The 17,727-nt window shown below is 40.0% G+C and overlaps 2 protein-coding genes across 3 annotated transcripts; one reads left to right on the top strand and one right to left on the bottom strand.

Moving 5' to 3' along the window:
- Positions 1 to 88: 88 nt before the first annotated feature.
- On the top strand, positions 89 to 3,446 carry prozb (protein Z, vitamin K-dependent plasma glycoprotein b). Of its 2 annotated transcripts, none has more exons than XM_060860237.1 (8): positions 89 to 513; positions 809 to 972; positions 1,269 to 1,293; positions 1,391 to 1,504; positions 1,674 to 1,860; positions 1,974 to 2,077; positions 2,300 to 2,417; positions 2,530 to 3,446. In XM_060860237.1, exons 2-8 carry the CDS (start codon positions 914 to 916, stop codon positions 3,060 to 3,062), a joined length of 1,140 nt encoding a protein of 379 aa, XP_060716220.1. In that variant the 5' UTR covers positions 89 to 513; positions 809 to 913; the 3' UTR covers positions 3,063 to 3,446. The 2 variants fall into 2 exon arrangements, with proteins under 2 accessions (XP_060716220.1, XP_060716219.1); XM_060860236.1 differs by having other exon boundaries at positions 90 to 513; positions 1,674 to 1,805.
- Positions 3,233 to 17,509, bottom strand: pcid2 (PCI domain containing 2). The gene is made up of 15 exons (XM_060860238.1): positions 17,425 to 17,509; positions 16,911 to 16,965; positions 16,728 to 16,817; positions 14,766 to 14,839; positions 13,819 to 13,884; positions 13,650 to 13,691; positions 13,471 to 13,525; positions 12,163 to 12,266; positions 11,984 to 12,059; positions 10,910 to 11,051; positions 10,706 to 10,806; positions 8,860 to 8,933; positions 8,619 to 8,744; positions 4,873 to 4,996; positions 3,233 to 3,714 (listed from the first exon to the last, which is right to left on the bottom strand). The coding sequence occupies exons 2-15, from the start codon at positions 16,944 to 16,946 to the stop codon at positions 3,625 to 3,627; spliced, it is 1,200 nt and encodes a 399-aa protein (XP_060716221.1). The 5' UTR covers positions 16,947 to 16,965; positions 17,425 to 17,509; the 3' UTR covers positions 3,233 to 3,624.
- Between the last annotated feature and the right edge of the window lie 218 nt (positions 17,510 to 17,727).

The following is a 17,727-nucleotide window of genomic DNA, read 5'->3' as shown; positions in this document are numbered from 1 at the left end:
GGACATTCTGTTTGCTCAGTTGTTTACAGATTAGAGTCCTTTTACTGTTTGTCCTTTAAAACCTTCCTATGAGGAAAAATTAACCCTGTTTACAGCACATTTCTTCACTACTTCATTTCATTAAGGTCAGATTTAAATTTCTAGAGATCAACGTCTGAAAAATTCATCTTTATATTACTACAACTTGTGAAATTCCGACTGATCTCTGCGACTAAACCACCATCTTGACAGCAACCATGAAATGACTCTTGAACCTTAATCGTGTGTCAGTTCATACAAGAACATGCTTGTGTAAACCTTGTGTTGTTGTAACGGGAAAATATACCAAGAACGCTTGGGGGTTCGAGATTTAGAGCAAACATAGCCAACAGAACAGAGATCAAGGCAAAAGAGAAAATCTCTCAGTAATAAAGCAGTTGAGGATTTATCCAATTGTAATGGAGTTGCAGTTATGGAGTTTCTTCTATTTCACACTGCACAGCTGCTACCTGATAACCAACGCTGACCAAAGTGGTAAAAAAATATTTTTTTTTTATGAGAATAAGCAAATGTTTTCAAGATTAGTTTGAAAACATTTCACAAGTAACATACACAGATGCACAATAAACTCGATATTAAAATGATTATACATTAATACGTAGTATTGATTTCATACTATTGTGACGTATTCAGCAACAAGTAAAAATAAGTTAAAATATTTTTTTTAACGATTTTTAATGATGGTGGTATACTAATCTTCAACATTTACTGTAATAGGGACATCTCGTTGCTAACTAACACTTATTTTCTACTTTACATCTTTCCTAAGTTTTCCAATCTTCTCCGCAAGCCAAGGCCATATTTATGCGACCTAAACGTGCCAATAGTTTCTTTGTGGAGGAAATTCTAAAGGGCAATTTGGAAAGAGAGTGTTATGAGGAAAGATGCAACAAGGAGGAAGCCAGAGAGGTCTTTGAGGACGATAAGAAAACAGTAAGCCAATAAACTAGAGACTCACCTTTTCAGAAATTGGCATATAGAGAGAATGATGATTCTTGTTACGTTCATTATTACGCATTTCACCAACAGCATCACTATTCAAGTCAACTGAACTTACAACCACTTAAACTATAATAACTAACAGAGTTTCTTAATAACTCTAAATCTGAGAGTATTTTAATAAATGATTAATATGTACTGAAATACATTTTTATATAAAATATATATATTTTTTTAAAATACCATATTTTGTCCACTAATGTACAGTACTGTAAATTTTGCCTTCATAGGAAGAATTCTGGACCAAATACAACGGTGAGCATCTCTCCTTCATCCTGACTGTAGGATTTAATAAATGGTGTTTTTTTGTTTTTTTTTTATCATCATAGTGACATTATTTGCTTTAACGCAGTTCAAGATCAGTGTAAAAGCAATCCTTGTCAACATGGTGGTATCTGTAAAGAGAAGAGAGGAGGATACATCTGCAAGTGCACCGACATGTACACAGGCCATAACTGTGAAAATGGTAACGTTTGTTTCTGCTGGAGTTTGTAAAAGTATTTTGTTTAATGATTCTACATGTGTTTAACTACAGCGTAGTGCCTTCCAAGTTCATAACCCTCGTGTTTATTCTTAGCACAGCGTTTATGATTAGTTTGGTGTTTTGGCGTAAGTGAAACATCGTCTTTATGCAGATGTTTCTGAATGCCCTTCTGGAGGCCCTCTGGTTTGTGAACACTACTGCAGACCCTTACATGAATCATACCGATGCTTCTGCGCCAGAGGCTACAAACTTCACACCGATGGCAGGAGCTGCACCCCTCAGGGTTTGCGACACATATTCTCTTCTGGGTTTCAGGTCACAACAAGCTGACATCATTTGTAGGCGTCTTTTATTCATCAAATAAGAACAGCTTAACATCAAAGATGGTGGTGTTTGTCAGAGACAGAGATGTCATTGTTTCCCAATTATATAATTTTCACAATTCTCTTAGCTCAGGACACATGTGGGTATCTCAGGGTCTTATCTGAGGACTCTACCAAAAAGAATACGAATCAAAATGACCGCATCTGCCCACAAGGAAAATGTCCATGGCAGGTAAGCACATTGAGGTTTGAGTAATTCCTGTTGATCAATGAATTCTTGAGAGATAATCTTGAAGATGTTATCATGATACCCGTTGAAGGACTGAAACGACGTCTTCAAGATTATACCACGAGTTGAATCTCCTTGAGCACAGTAAAAGTAATTTCTGTATAAAAGAGTATGTATTGCTGATCATGAACCAGGTATAAATAGATGCACCTCGCTGTTGGGTAGGTGACATTTGTGGATGTTGGTGGTGATGTAATCTGCCAGGGTGTGATCCTTGGAAAGAGGTCTATACTTACAACAGCTACATGCATGACAACAGGCAAAGAGCTTTCCTTGGTCATTGGTGAGCGTCAGCCTCGATATGTAACGATTTGTTATACAACCTGTTACCTCTGAAGCCTTAGCTGTGGTTAACAGGCTAATAACACTTAAATATGTTGTTGTTTTTTCTGTAGGCCACTCAGTTGAAAAAATAAATGCTTCTCAAGTGACCAAAAGGACTCTTCATGACAGGTACTTGACTAGCAGACCTGACGATGACTTGGCATTTTTGGAGCTTAAGGAGCCAATCACTTTGGGTTTGGTCGCCATCCATCTCTGCCTCCCGGAAAAGGATTTCAGTGAAAACATCTTGATGAAAAGTGATAAAGAGGGCGTGGTAATGGGTGGAGAAAACAAACCTTTATACCTTTCACTAGACGTCTGCAATTCCAAACTCAATCTGAGCTTTCCCTTGACCAATAAGATGTTCTGTATGGAGGAGAGGAAGGCTGAAGGTTCTGTACAGGGACGATTGAAACAAGAAAAGAAAGAGTGTGATCTTCCGTCTGGGTCTCCGGTGGCTACAGTGGAAGGAAATACAGCTTTCCTAACTGGATTGTTCCTGTCCCAAAGTGACTGCAGTCAGGGACTCGTGTTCACCAAAGTTTCCAGATATCTGCCGTGGATCCGCAGACTTCTAGTGAGCACCGAGGCAGTGCACACATGACACATTCTGGCAGAAGTTTAGTCTACAGGATATAAATGTTTTAACAAGATTACAGCAATGAACCTACTTTCAGAATAAAGCTGTGGATTCATTCTGTATTAAGATGCACATTTTAAAGACTTCCTCTGATCATGCATAGTAAAATGGTAAAATACACCGTAATCATGGAAAATTGTACAAAACAGTTTATTTTACACAGAGAATAAAAAACAGCAAAAATAACACAAAATATGAAAAATCCTAGAGTCCTAGAGCGCCAGAGAAGGCTGGGTATTTCACTTGTATATTTCAATGCAGTTCCTGTTTAATTAGGAAATCACAGCACTTCTGTTTCATCAAAAACAGGTTTCCTATCAAGTTCAAAATAAACTACTGAAAATCACATTTAAATGTGGTGTTTTAACGTTCCAAATATTCAATTTACTTTGTCACCGGCCAAGAATTACACTTCTGGGAGATGTTTTCCAACCTGGAACTTCTGTAGAACTAATCCCAAATTGGTGTGAATGCAACAGGATTCAGCTTAGACGAGGGGTTCCAAACCCTTTAGGGCAGCTGTAGTTTAAGATACAGAGGACAAGGGTGGGAAAGGGTTTTGCTTACTGACAACCAACTTCTGGTGCTGGTGTGATATATACCCTTTGATGTGACCCTGTGTGAGACACAATTACACAAGACACTGAGCATTCCTGTTAACAATGCACAGAAATAACAATCTGCCCCAATGTTTTAATGATCATGTACAAAGTCAACAAATTTCTTCATATACATACAGTACATAAGCAACATGTATTTTCTTTCACTCCTCCTAACCACTAGAGGCAGTGTATAAAACTTGGATGATGAGCAGAGCGGCCATGAAAAGTGCTCAGTGATACCCAATGCACTCGCAATACGTCTCAGGATAGAGTGCATGGTGGTATACTGCTAGCAGCAATGCTACTCAAAGTCCATGTCATAGTAGACATAGTAGCTGGGTTGTCCATCCTGTTAATGGTGAAAAAAGTGGGCTACTCTTAACCCCACAGCTGTTCAGGAGTTGAGAAAGAAGCATACTGTAGACTTTTCCTTAGTAAAGGCTCGATAGACTGTTTCATAAACATGAGTTATTATTATCTTTGGTGGAAAAACTGGATTCAAGCTCACTCCCGACTCATCTGGCCACTAAGCATGTCCATCACTTTTTAAGCTAATATGCTAGGATTGCTAGTAGAAAGGTAGTTCCTTAAGCAAACCTTTCAAGCAAAGCCTTCGTGATTCCAAAACCAACACTTTGTTGTCTACGGCTTTTCTCAGCTGGTCCAAATTAGGTATTGTATACATCAGCTGCAACGGATTGTTTATATAAGCTTATTAAGCCATGCTGCTTCCAAGTTGTTTAATCATACAAGGGAGAATGGATAAGTTCCAGCGGTGAGCCAGGGCTTAAATCTTCCAAATGAGCCACTCGGTCAGAACAGGGTATCAAATCAGTGTCAGATACAGCTTCCGTGAGACGGCCAGTGCAACAAAAGCAGTAAGCACATTGTCAAGTGTCTAAATATTTATGGAACTGGCTGAGTTAATTCTTTTATCCGTCTACCACAGTATACTGGAGTTTACAGACAGAACAGAGTCTTTTATACATGCACAAGGGTATCCGGAGGTTTTATACACTGCCCCCGACCGACGGAAAGGATGAAATAGAACCATTTGCCTAAACAAATACATAAAACATTGAGCTCTAGAACCATTAAAAATACTCAATTTGTAAAAGTTCTCATAAAAGCCAAGGCTCCAGTCATTACTGTGTTATGCATGACTATCTTACCATGTATATGAGATTGGCCAGGATGCACTGAACTTCATCAATGTCCATGTCCTCCATCTGCATCATCTTCAGTGCGACCAGGAAAGCATCTAATGGAAGTTGGTGAGTCTTTAACAAATGATACCTAGAAAGAGGGAGAAAATTGGAATGACTTCTATTCCAAAGTTTGTTCTATGAAATATCAGTCTATTACCTTCATAGCCTACCCATGGGAACAGGGCCAATAGTCTAAAAAATCAGCATTTTCATTTATGGCATTTAGCAGACGCTCTTATCCAAAGCGACCTACATTTATCTAATTTATACAGCTGAGCAACTGAGGGTTAACAGCCTTGTTCAGCAGCCCAGGGGTGTCAGCATGGTGGCCCTGGGACTCAAACTCTCAACCTTCCGGTCAGTGGTCCAACACTTTAACCACTGAGCTACCACATCCCACACAGTGTGCAGGGTTTCCCGCAGCACTTTGCAGTTCGGGCGGCCCACCTAAGCTGGGAAACCCTACCGCCTTAACTAGGTCGTCCAAAAAAAATAATAAATACGCTGCACAAAAGGCCGTCAAGTGCATCTCGGAGAATAGCGTGGACGCGCTTCACACCGCGAGCGGGCGCAAGCGCCACACGGGCGAAATTTGAGAAAGACGTGGTCCGTCACTGTCTGGAGGATAACTAGCCAGTCGATAAAACAAGTGTCCGTGAGAACTGTAAGTGGACTTATGTTTTGGGTTTATTTAAGCCTGTTATTGTATTAGTCTATAGTTCTTGCAAATTTAAGGTAAGTTAGCTGGTGATTTTGTTGTTTGTGTTCTTCACCTGTTAGCTAGGTTGCACGTGCCTGTTAATTCGATATAATTGTTGAGCGCTCTTGCTCAAGTTATTGATGTGCATTATTTACATGTTACAGTAGTTACACTCCATTAAGATAATGTAATTAATAGAGGGAAATAATCAGTTTTTACAATCTTCACGCTTTTTTTAAAACCAAGAAGGATAGGCTGTAGCAATGCTATATGTCAGCTCTGCCATAAGCAGTGACTGATCACCTTGCACATTTTGACAATGTTGTTTTGCACTTGTATAGTTGTTGTTAAGGCAAATTTTGAATGTTGTTTTGCACTCTTATTTATTATTATATATTATTTAAATTGTATATGTAGTGTTAAATAAATAATTGTTAAATGTAGTACAGAGTCTGTGGTCTATCTCACAAAGAACACCCCCCACCCCCCACCCCCAACCCTACCGCCTTAACTAACAAATTTTCTGCGGGAAACCCTGGTGTGTTATGGTAAATCACACTGAGGAGAAGTTTCTGTGGCAGCAAAACACTCTTTAATTAATACAAATTTCATTCAGCTCCAGTAACTGCTTCATATATTTACACCAAGAATATCAGGAACAACGCAGGGTTACACACCAGTTGGGGCACACTCAGTCATACAAAGGGGCAATTTAGACTCAATAACTCACCTATTTACGAATATTGAGAAGTGACCAGAAACCAGAAAACTGGAAATTAAAGTTCCATCACAGAGTGATCAAACAGAGGACCTCTGTTCATTTAAAAAGCTCTTAAACTGGTGCTTGAACTGGTCAGTATTGAGAAAAGAAATAATGGCGAGGTAAAAGTGTCTGCTAAATGTGAGGTGTCACTCTACACAGAATTACTTGAATAGTCAAGACTTCTCTAGACTCCTCAAGACTTCTCTAGACTCCTCAAGACTCCTCAAGACTCCTCAAGACTCCTCAAGACTCCTCAAGACTCCTCAAGACTCCTCAAGACTCCGACTGACTCCGACTGACTCCGACTGACTCCGACTGACTCCGACTGACTCCGACTGACTCCGACTGACTCAAGCTCCAGTTTCATTCACAAGGCCGCGATTCACCGTTTTTGTGTTCCATGTCGTCGACCGGTTTCCCATTTACCACTAACGTGAATGAGTCGCTCAGGTTGTATGTGAATATTACAGTGTCACACTGGGTGGGGCTGTGAAATGGTAAGTTAAACTTTCAAAACAATAATGTTTGAGGATCATTAATAATAAATCATTTTCTGCTTATATCTTATATAAGATTGATCTTCTGTACATAAAATCCAATTAACATGTTGGCAGACCTTGTGAACACACACACACACGTGCGCACGCACATACTCACTCTTCTGATTTAGACTGAGGTGATGAAAATTAGACTATTCATGTATATGTATATGCTCTCATTGTCTGTTTCTGTCCTTATATTATAATAAACTCAGTCTACCGTTTTTATACCTTACGTTGAACTGACTCTTCACTTATCCTCCGGCATTACACTCTCACGGCATAAAAGGCAAGTCTGTCTACAATAAAGCTCGCATTATGAACTGTTCCATCCTGAGAATGTAGATTACACATATTCATTTTTGTTACCTAGCTACCTAGATGTACAAATGATCAAACAACATTACGATCGTTCATATTCATTACCGAGAACCAAGAAACTGCTCCAATTAACCGTGTACGTTTTTTTGGACTGAACATCTGGCAGAACTGTCTATGAGGCTCATTATTTACAGATAGACGGCACCTTGGCTCCTGAGTCATTCCTGGTCTTGTCACTTCTAATTACATTAAACTAAATCAGACTCTTTTTTTTGCCATGTTGCGAGTCAGGTTCTCATAACCACCACACCAATATATAATCCCTTAGACATTTTTTTGACTCCCCTCTAGCCTTATCTGTTTCATTACATCAGGCACGACTTGCAGGTCATTTCTGTCCCGCACTGGTGTAATAAATATAGCATACAAACATTCGTACTGTAACATTTGGGTGTTGTATCTTCTAAACTTTCTGGTTCCCCAGATGACGATGAGATTCCCGTTTGAGTCTGGTTCCTCTCAAGGTTTCTTTCTCATATCATCTCTGGGGGTTTTCCTCACCACCATCACCTCTGGCTTGCTCATTAGTTATAAGTTTCAATTTCAATTTGAAACTATATCATTTTTATTCTGAATTGTTATATGCTTTGTGACAAAATGGATTGCTAAAAGCACTACACAAATAAAATACTGTTACTTCTGCAAGGAGTTTATCGTCGCTGTCGGGCGGAATCCTCGTATCTCCAAAACCGTTATTTTTCAGGAAATTAAAAAAACGCCGTACCTTATCTGCAGTGCACAGGGTTTAGTCCGCGTTGCAGTGGATTGTCTTGCACTAAATTCCTGTCCTCAGACGAGCACCAGAACTAGCGGGGGTCAAGATTTTTTTTTCTTTGAGCCCAGTGTTTTGAAGACATTTACCTCAGAAGACGTGTTGATTCGTTGCGACTCTTCTTGAGGAGAAATATGACGTGAAGCTCTCCCGCGGAGTGAGGAAGAGGTGGACAGTTGAAGCGTCCAATGGAGTTATGAGATTTGCACTCAAGCTATTTTCAAGACTTTAGATTGGTTAATAACTTGTAAAAATAACAGACCCACGTGGGGACTGACCAATAGCATCGATATGTGAAATAATATGAAATTGACCAAATTTGGACATACGAGGTTTCCGCCCGACAGCGACGTTATGCTATGTGAAGCACTTAGGACTCTTGAAGCACCCTCTAAAGTGCTAAGAGGGACATTAATACAAGATTGTTTGGAATTTTATCTTTAAATGAATTAGGTCTAGAAATGTAAAAGTAGTCCACTTTAACTGAGTCACGTTATTAATACCGACTGAAGGCAAACACGATTCTATCAGCCAAAGATTTCGGAGTAAACTTACACTTTCTTGAAAAGGTTCCTGAAGGTGATTATTTTCAGCTTTTCGAGGATGAGGAAGATCCCGCAGCGGATGAAGAAGGTCTCGTGTTTGGCAAGAGCCTCGTTCAACAACAAAAGGTTGCCCTCACTAGAAGAGAATAAAAACAAAGGCAGAGCTCACGATTACCTATAATAGAATTACTTCATTTGTGAGTTAAAAACTTTTTAAAGCACTTAAGAACAACAGAGAGAGGAACGCAGACCTCACTGCCTTAGTGACATCGGCAAACTGCAGGAGATCGTACTTCTTAAGCAGGTGGTTTGTTGGCATGTGGCCCTGTGAGAACAGAACAGCATAGAGTTTTGTATCGGCAGCAACAGAAGATTTCAAGACGCAAATGTTTTATTTGTTACATTTACTGCGTAGCACAAGGAGTAAAATTATTGTCTCAGTACCTCAACATCAGCATAGCGATGGAAAAGAAAATAAATTTTCGAAACACTGTTCAGCCATAATATTAAAACCACTGACTGAAGTGAAAACAGCAGGTCATGTGTGGTGTTCCCAGTGTGCAGCGGTCAGTACGTGCCAAACGAGGTCCAGACACGAATAACCAGTAAACCTGTGAAAGGGTCATGGATGCCCAAGGCTCAGTAAAGCCCTGTCTGATCGGATCACCATGAAGGGCTACTGTAGCACACATTGCTGAAAAAGTTAGTGCTGTTTATGATTTTAAAAAAAAGGTGTCAGAACACACAAGGCATCACAGCTTGCTGCAGACTGGTCAGAGACTGGCTGCCATTTTGACTCTTGTCCACTGCCAAAACCATCCAACCAGCCAGCCTGGTTCTGTTGAATAACAATTTTCTTTTTATCTAATTTGGATGGCCGAGTGTGTGAATATTTACATTTACAGCATTTAGCAGACACTCTTATCCAGAGTGACTTACTTTTTTTTTTTATTTCAGTTTATACACCTGAGCAATTGAGGGTTAAGGGCCTTGCTCAGTGGCAACTTGGTGGACCTGGGATTCAAACCAATGAGCTTCCGATCAGTAGTCGATCACCTTAATCACTGAGCTACCACATCCCACACATACTGTACCACAAGTGTATATCACTTCCCTGGGAAAAAAAAAAGGCACCCGGACGCACTATGGAAAGAAGGACAGCTGTCTGAGGTGATGTAATGAGTTGGGAAACCTTGGGCCCTGGCATTCATGTGGATGTTATTTTACCACATAGCACATAAACATTGTTACAGACCAATTACACACCTTCATGGAAACAGTATTCCTTACTCGCAGTGATCTCTTTGGTCCAAGGTGTTGACTTGGTTTCCAAATCTGTTTCTGATGGAGCATCTGTGGGATGTGCTGAACAGACCCAACCTCACAACTTAAAAGATCTGCTGCTAACATCTTAAAGCCAGATACCACAACACACCTACGGAGGTCTTGTGGAGTCCATGCACCGAATGAGGAGGACCATCACAATATTAGGCTGGTGGTTTATATGTTATGGCTGATCTGTGTACATATATAGACACACTACACTACAGGTTGTATCCTATGCTACACACTCCTACACCCTTTCCTCTGAAAAAAAGAAAAAAAAATGCTGCATTGTCTGTGTTTGGATTTGGGGACATGACTTCATATCACACTTCCTTATCATATGTTAAATAATGGCTTTGATTTTTCGATTAGACTTTCAGATCTTTTGTGAAGGAAAATAATTTTTCAAAATAACATTTCAAACCCAGATTTACACCAGTATGTATACCAAAAACGTCATTTGTGGCATTGGAAACCCATGCTAATGAGCAGTAACACCAAGACAGACCCGAAACACCCACTCGTTTCCAACACAGAGCAATCTGAGTGACGTGAAGGAGAAAATCAACGCTGTTTCTAGCGATAGAACTGAACGCAAAACAGAAAAGGACACAAATATCTACACTGATTACAGTAAACAATAGTGAATTCTAAACAACGATGCAATTATGCTTATGTGAGAAACGTAATACGACACAGGCGGAATATTTTTCTGTAAGTGATGGTATAAAAGCGGTCCTAAAGCTGCCCCCGGAGTCGGACCACACTTACGAGCAGCATCTTCACGGGCAGCAGGTAGATGAGAATGAGGCGCTTGTTTCTCTGGCAGGAGCGATGGCTGTGCTGGAAGGAGAATGTCAGGTACTCTTCCGCTGTCAAGACACCAACATGCAGTTGATCAAAATTCGCCATCCGTATGCAGAAGACGTGATCTGTTAGACTTCGTTAAAAACAAAGCGATATCTGAGATCTAACCCAGTTTAAAGTCGCTGTCGAACATCGCTTTGCGGCCCACGTAGTACTTGTAGGTAACTCGCTGCGCCATGCTGTAATCGTCCTTGAGGTTGGAGCTGTCGATGGCTCGGATAAGGGGCTTGCACAGGTGCAACTTATTGATCTGATGACACACAACAGCAACACGTAAAGACAGACGATCAGGAAGGATATACGTCTTTATACAAACATCAGGTTCACAACAGATTTTTATTACACTATATTTCATTAGAGTTACGTTTCTGTTAACAGATCAGCAACAAAACAGCGGTGTTCTATAATTTAAAAAACACACTGAAGCTCCTCCACCCACCATCTGCTCTCAACCTGATTATGTGTTTCCTTCTGCACATTGTGATGAGTGATGATCAAAAGAGAAACTGTGATGATTCAGAGAAGGTGGAAGGTGTGAACTTCTCCAGTGTCTGCGTTTTAATTAAAACTTTTTCCCCAACTAAGCTCACTCATCTCACTCATCTTCTACCAATTATCCGAACTACCTCAGGTCACGGGGAGCCTGTGCCTATCTCAGGCGTCATCGGGCATCAGGGAAGGATACACCCTGGACGGAGTGCCAACCCATCACAGGGCACACACACTCTCTCATTCACTCACGCACTCACACACTACGGACATTTTTCCAGAGATGCCAATCAACCTACCATGCATGTCTTTGGACCGGGGGAGGAAACCGGAGTACCCGGAGGAAACCCCGAGGCACGGGGAGAACATGCAAACTCCACACACACAAGGCGGAGGCGGGAATCGAACCCCCACCCTGGAGGTGTGAGGCGAACGTGCTAACCACTAAGCCACCATGCCCCCCCAAACCCCCCCAGCTTATCCTTTCAATTTCTGCCTTTTAGCAGACGTCCTTATTCAGAGTGCCTAAACTTTTTTATTTCAATTTATACAACTGAGCAATTGAGGTTTAAGGGTCTTACACAAAGGCCCAGCAGAGGAAGAGCCCTTAGAATGGCTGACTCTCTGATCAGTGCCCTGACTACTGGACTAGGGAGCTTAAATAAGACTCACACACCGTCCCAATGTTTTTACCTTAAAATAAATCTTGAACAGCTGATTGACGAGAAACAGCATCCCCCACTTCTTGGAATCTTCGATACCTGCACGACTGATAGGGCAGAGAACACAATGACACAATGACATGGCACACACACCGGTATGCAGGTATGAGTAGTGTGTGTGTGTGTGTGTGTGTGTAAGCGTGTACTCACTTGTCGCTAGCACACACTCGGAAGCAGCTCATGAGCTGCTCTGCTGCCTTCTCCAGCATGTCTCCGACTTTTCCCTTCCCCTTCTTCTGTAGCTGTTGCTCCGCCTTCGCACACAAGCAAGAAACAACTCTTAGCCATATCACATAAACCACACCGACCTGTGAACCTCAAAACCCTGACCTTTTTATACCAAGATTTATTCAGTGGTTGATTTCAATAGTCTCTGAAGTATTGTTTTACTGTAAATCCCCAACCCTCTGATCATGGAAGAGGTAGCTCAGTGGTTAAGGTGTTGATCTACTGATTGGAAGGTTGTGAATTCAAATCCCAAGAGCACAAATTGCCACTGCATGAGATAAATGTAAGGGCCTTTTTACACCTGGTCACTTCATGTGTTTCCTGTGATCAGATAGCTATCCGATGGTAAAAAGACCAGGTCTAAATGCCCTCCGAAACGTTTTCGAGACGGATATAAATCCGATGGTTCACACCACTTCAGGAGGTGGTCTGGGACGCGTTTCAGATGAAACTGGACATGTGTAAATGAATGTGGTTGTTCAAGCCACATACATCAGGGCTATACTCCTCCCAAACGGAAGTACGTCACTCGCAGGTGATCTTACACTCAGGTGTCTCATTGGGTCTTAAAATGCACTGCTGCTGCCAGCGAAAATTCAGCAAACAGTAAATGCTGTTTTTTGTAGCATCACCGTCGTAGCAAGTTTTTTCATATTCTTTTTGATTGCATTCTGAAAACCGCATACACCAAAGTGTGTTCCATTTCAATTACCCCAGAAATGAGGTCAAATATATTTGCATTTTGGGCGGGAGTAGAAAGATCGGATTGATCTCCGATTCGCCGAGATGCGTTTATGTGTCCTAATGTAAATGGAACAGTTTTAACAAATCAGATAGCTATGGGATCAGAGAAAACACATGAAGTGACCAGGTGTAAAAAGGCCCTTAGTCGCTCTAGATAAAGCCGAAAACGTAACCCGGTGCCTTAACCAATGGGCTGCCACTGTGTTCACAAATTAGTAGAAATTGAAACTGTTGGTGATGTAGTGAACTGTATATTCCGGTAAATGACACTGTGCCCCAAATGATCTTTATTCAGCTTTAGGTCTTTGTGAAAGAGACATTTTCACTTCATAAATTTCACTTCATGTGGATGATGAGTTCAGGGTTTGGGACAGGACCAGCATCAGCTCTCATCTCGTCTAGCCTAGAACGCCCGTAACCCTGGTAACAACCTCCGATAAATAATCAAATAACCCTGTCTCAGTTCTTGTGGATTAATTCACTTACATTGTTGGCAAATATTCGTAGATCAAGTGTAACAGCAAACATCATAGATAAAGCCCTAAAAGACAAAACAAGAGATAAGCGTTATAATCAAAACCACACATCCAGACACTAGATCGATACCTAGATAACGCTGTTTGATGATGTTTCGCACGCGTGAACGGATGCCAGTGAAATCTTACCAGTTTTCTTCTTTGTGAGCTTGAAACGCTTTCAGAAACGATGTATGAAAAGGTTAAGTTTAACAGCTGTTCTTGTGATTATAGAAACACAGATATGACCTCTGAACATTTCACACATCCACTTACATCTGCTACAAAAAAGAGCTTATTTACTTCCAGCAAAGGATATTGCACCACTACTGTCTGGCATTTGTACGCCTCCACAAAGTCATGGTTTGCCACAGCATATGTACATCTGAGGGGAAGAGAGAGAAAGAGAGAGAAAGAGAGAGAGAGAGAGAGAGAGAGAGAGAGATAGATTGTAATTTAGAAACTGCTTCAACACTGTTTTTTATCCGAGGTTATAAAACCTGGAATTTATACAGCTTTTGCAGTTTTAGCCCAACACTGCGCCAACAAACGTGTACAGTGTAAAATAATAATGTGATGTTAAATTGTTATGACTATATGCTTAGCCTCAGAAACCCAGAAAATCAGAAACAGAACAGAATGTAACTCAAATCTATATCACATGATTTGTACAGACACAAAAACCTTTTTTTTTTTAAATAATAAATAAATAAAGCAATAAATAAATAACGTCAAATGGTGAGAAAAAAAAAAGTGTCAATAGGAGCGAAGTGAAGGTTTTATTTTGTCTGATTTAAAAAAAAAACAAAAAAACTATTCAGTAAAAAATAGGTGGCAGAAATAATACTGAGAGTATTTAATAAACTGACTGAAAAATTAGCTTAAGTTAGATATCAAAAAAAGTCTTAGAAAGCTAAAAATATTAGAAAGCTTTGAAGGATAATAAGAAACGCCTGAACACAGAACAGCAGACCTGAACTGTTTTGTCCTCACTGACGTGAAAGCGTGAGACAAGCCGTTATTCAAAGCGATCAACATGACGTATTTATCGGATCGTGGTTATTGATGTCGCAAATATGCAAATAAGAGCGTTTGGGGATGTACAGTGTGAAACGGCAGATTATAAATAAACAGGATTAACTGTTAATCGTGGGTAAAGTGTGAGCAGTGTGAAACATCAAATAAAAAAAACCCAGGATTCTGTTTGCCCCAAAGTTTCCAGTCACCCAAGGTGAACAATTTCAAGTGTAAAAAGCCTGAGCGTACCTCAGATGTGCAGCAACCATCTCATCATAAGGAGGTTCCAGCACCTGCTGACATTTGTCCTCCGGACTGGACAGCTGTCGACACAAAACAAGGCTCAGTCACACAAAGTTAATGTTAATCCCTGTAGAACAAGCTCACGCTTACTTTAAACTAGAATTGTTCGAATACAAGTCTAAGGTTTGGCTCTTTCTGCTGTTAAAACTTTCTCTAAAACAGATCTGAGAATTTTGCGCAATTTGTTTAAAGAAATTCTTCAGTCACAGTGTTTCGGGTAAAATAAACTCTGATGTCTGTTTATACCACAGCGCTAGTCAGAAGCCAGCGATTCATTTTCTAGAAACAAAGGCAAATCACAGGTTTATATAAACGGTCCTCTCTGAAAGTACTGGAACAGCAAGGCCAGTTCTGTTGCTTTTGCTCTACAGTGAGGACATTTAGGTTTTAACAGGATTACAGCTTTTATTCCCTGATGTTTACATCTAGACGTGTTAAACAACTTAGAACATGACAACTGTTTGTAGGTGATCAATACTTTGGGAACAAGTGACTGACAAGTTTCTGGTAGCTCTTGTTTGTACCGTTACATATTGTTATTTAAACAGTTAACAGATCTGAATGTTTACTCTTGGTTTGAGCTCTGAGTTTCTCCTTAAAATACTGCATTTGCCGTTTAAAAAGACAAACCTAAATGAAGACCAGCGAGAAGACTATGGACGAAAAGCTAGTCATTTTGAACCAGAGAAAAGACATTGTACAGCACTGGGTACAGCCAATACAACAAACAGCATCAAACTGCTGGGAAGAAAAACACCAAAACAACAGTGAGTAATGTTTCCAACAACCTCCACAGGGCAGGGTGAAGGTACCACTATACATATTCTGGGAAAGACTTTGTGAGCAGAAATATAGAGACCAAACCACAAGATATTAACCATAAATTCTGATGTGGTCTCATTCTCATTAAACCCAAACATCTTCAGGATACAGCACAGCACCACATAAACTGATTTGAAAGTCTTTTTGTAAATATGCCAAAGTTTTATGGGATGTTTACTCAGTGTTTATGATTGAAATCTCCAGCATCAACGCTTTGTAAAAATCAGATATGTAACCTTAATTTTTCCAACTCATGTTTAACATGAGAAGTTACTTTTTTTATGTATTAACCGAACAAAAATGACAGAATGACAATGACAATTTATTTATATAGCACAATTAATTACAACTTCCGTCGACCAATGTCTTTCCATTAGGTCATTAAAAACAGAAAAACACACAACAAACCGAAAGAATCACATAACGTTAGAAACAGACAAAAACTGTTCTTGTCTCTCGGATGTTCCACAACATTAAACCTAATTATAAACTGTTAAAATGAGTGACGTCATTCATTACTAAATTAAACGTTATAATGGTACATTACTGTGGTACAAACAGTAAAGAATAACACACTGTGTTCAGACTGTGCCGTTAGATGAAAATTAAATGAAACACAAATTAATTATTTTCTCTAACAACCCATTCTGGAGTGTGTTATTTCTTACTTAAACACTTTGGTTTGTGTTTCTGACACAAACAAACACACTCGTGTACATGCGCGGTCATCTCACAACACCCCGTCTTAGATTATTTCCCTCTTACATGCTCCAGTGTGTCATTCTTTATATATTTCATGCAATCAGAGGTGAAACTGCTTTGGTCAAACTTTCTCTCATGTCTGTCTCATTCTAAGTGCTTACGGTAATTATTCAGTAAACGTGTTATAAATTACACAACTTGTCACACTTATTGAAAAAATTCTAACTACCATTTAACTTCTATTAGAAGTGATTTTCGAGTCAATTCTTTAGAACAATTCAGAATAATATAACTTGACTTTTATTGTTGATCACACACACACACACACACACGTTAACTAGAATAACAAGGAAAAAATAAACCAGACAAGAGCGTATTTCTAACCTGCAGTCGAGGATTGGCTACATGTGGGTGTTTAAAAGAGAGAAGCTCTGCACAGAAACTCCCTTCCTTGTTGTCAATGGCCTCCAGGACCTAAAGGATGTTATAGAATATATATACAGTCTTTCAGTTTTAAATGATTTATTTCAATACTGTTACTCAGAACAAACCAACAACCAAACCCACCTGCTGGAGATACTGATTGATCGTGATATGAGCCATTCGGGTGTTGGGATGGAATCTGAAATAAAATAAAATCTTTAGAGGAAAAGAAGTGTACTGTATTTTTTTATTCCTACCAAATCACTAAACAACAGTAAAAGAGCAGTGATGGAGCAAAACCGACTGTTTACACATAGCAGATGAAGCACAATCTGTAAATGTGCACGAGAAATGATTTTTTTTAAAACTTCATTAACTCGAAGCTCAGTGTAAATAAACTTCAGCACTGATCCGGCTAAAGAGATCAGCTAGCTAGCTAGCAGACTTAGCCTACAGGCTAACAGGCTAACAGCACTGGCCAGGCTAAAGAGATCAGCTAGCTAGCAGACTTAGCCTACAGGCTAACAGGCTAATTCTGACGCCGTCACACAAACTCGCTATAATGAAAAGGACTAGGATTGTTTGTGTTTGTGTGTATGTTGTTGTTGTTGTTGTTGTTGTTGTTATTATTAATTCCCAGATACTGTAGAATAATCACCTGCACACTGTCACATCTGCCCCTAAACTAAGAGCGAGCGTTCAAAACACCGGATACTGTCAGAAGCACTTCCTGTTTACACATCGCGCGCGAACGATCTGAAAATTCTGCTAATGCAGATTCGCAACAAACAAACAGACAGACAGACAAACAGACAGACAGACAGACAGACAAACAGACAGACAAACAAACAGACAGACAGACAAACAGACAGACAGACAAACAAACAGACAGACAGACAAACAGACAGACAGACAAACAAACAGACAGACAAACAAACAGACAGACAGACAAACAGACAGA

Source organism: Tachysurus vachellii, chromosome 24 (assembly GCF_030014155.1).
Source record: "Tachysurus vachellii isolate PV-2020 chromosome 24, HZAU_Pvac_v1, whole genome shotgun sequence".
NCBI classification, from domain to species: domain Eukaryota; kingdom Metazoa; phylum Chordata; class Actinopteri; order Siluriformes; family Bagridae; genus Tachysurus; species Tachysurus vachellii.
This window is presented reverse-complemented; position numbering and strand designations above follow the sequence as displayed.

Excerpts from the sequence above, each read along its gene's own strand:
- prozb (XM_060860236.1), top strand. The coding sequence starts at position 438 with ATGGAGTTGCAGTTATGGAGTTTCTTCTATTTCACACTGCACAGCTGC. Across the intron at positions 1,505-1,673 it reads AGGCCATAACTGTGAAAATG|ATGTTTCTGAATGCCCTTCT; the intron begins GTAACGTTTGTT and ends GTCTTTATGCAG. Across the intron at positions 1,806-1,973 it reads CAGGAGCTGCACCCCTCAGG|CTCAGGACACATGTGGGTAT; the intron begins GTTTGCGACACA and ends CAATTCTCTTAG.
- pcid2 (XM_060860238.1), bottom strand. The coding sequence starts at position 16,946 with ATGGCTCATATCACGATCAATCAGTATCTCCAGCAG. Across the intron at positions 10,807-10,909 it reads CGACAGCGACTTTAAACTGG|CGGAAGAGTACCTGACATTC; the intron begins GTTAGATCTCAG and ends GTGTCTTGACAG. Across the intron at positions 8,745-8,859 it reads GATGTCACTAAGGCAGTGAG|TGAGGGCAACCTTTTGTTGT; the intron begins GTCTGCGTTCCT and ends ATTCTCTTCTAG.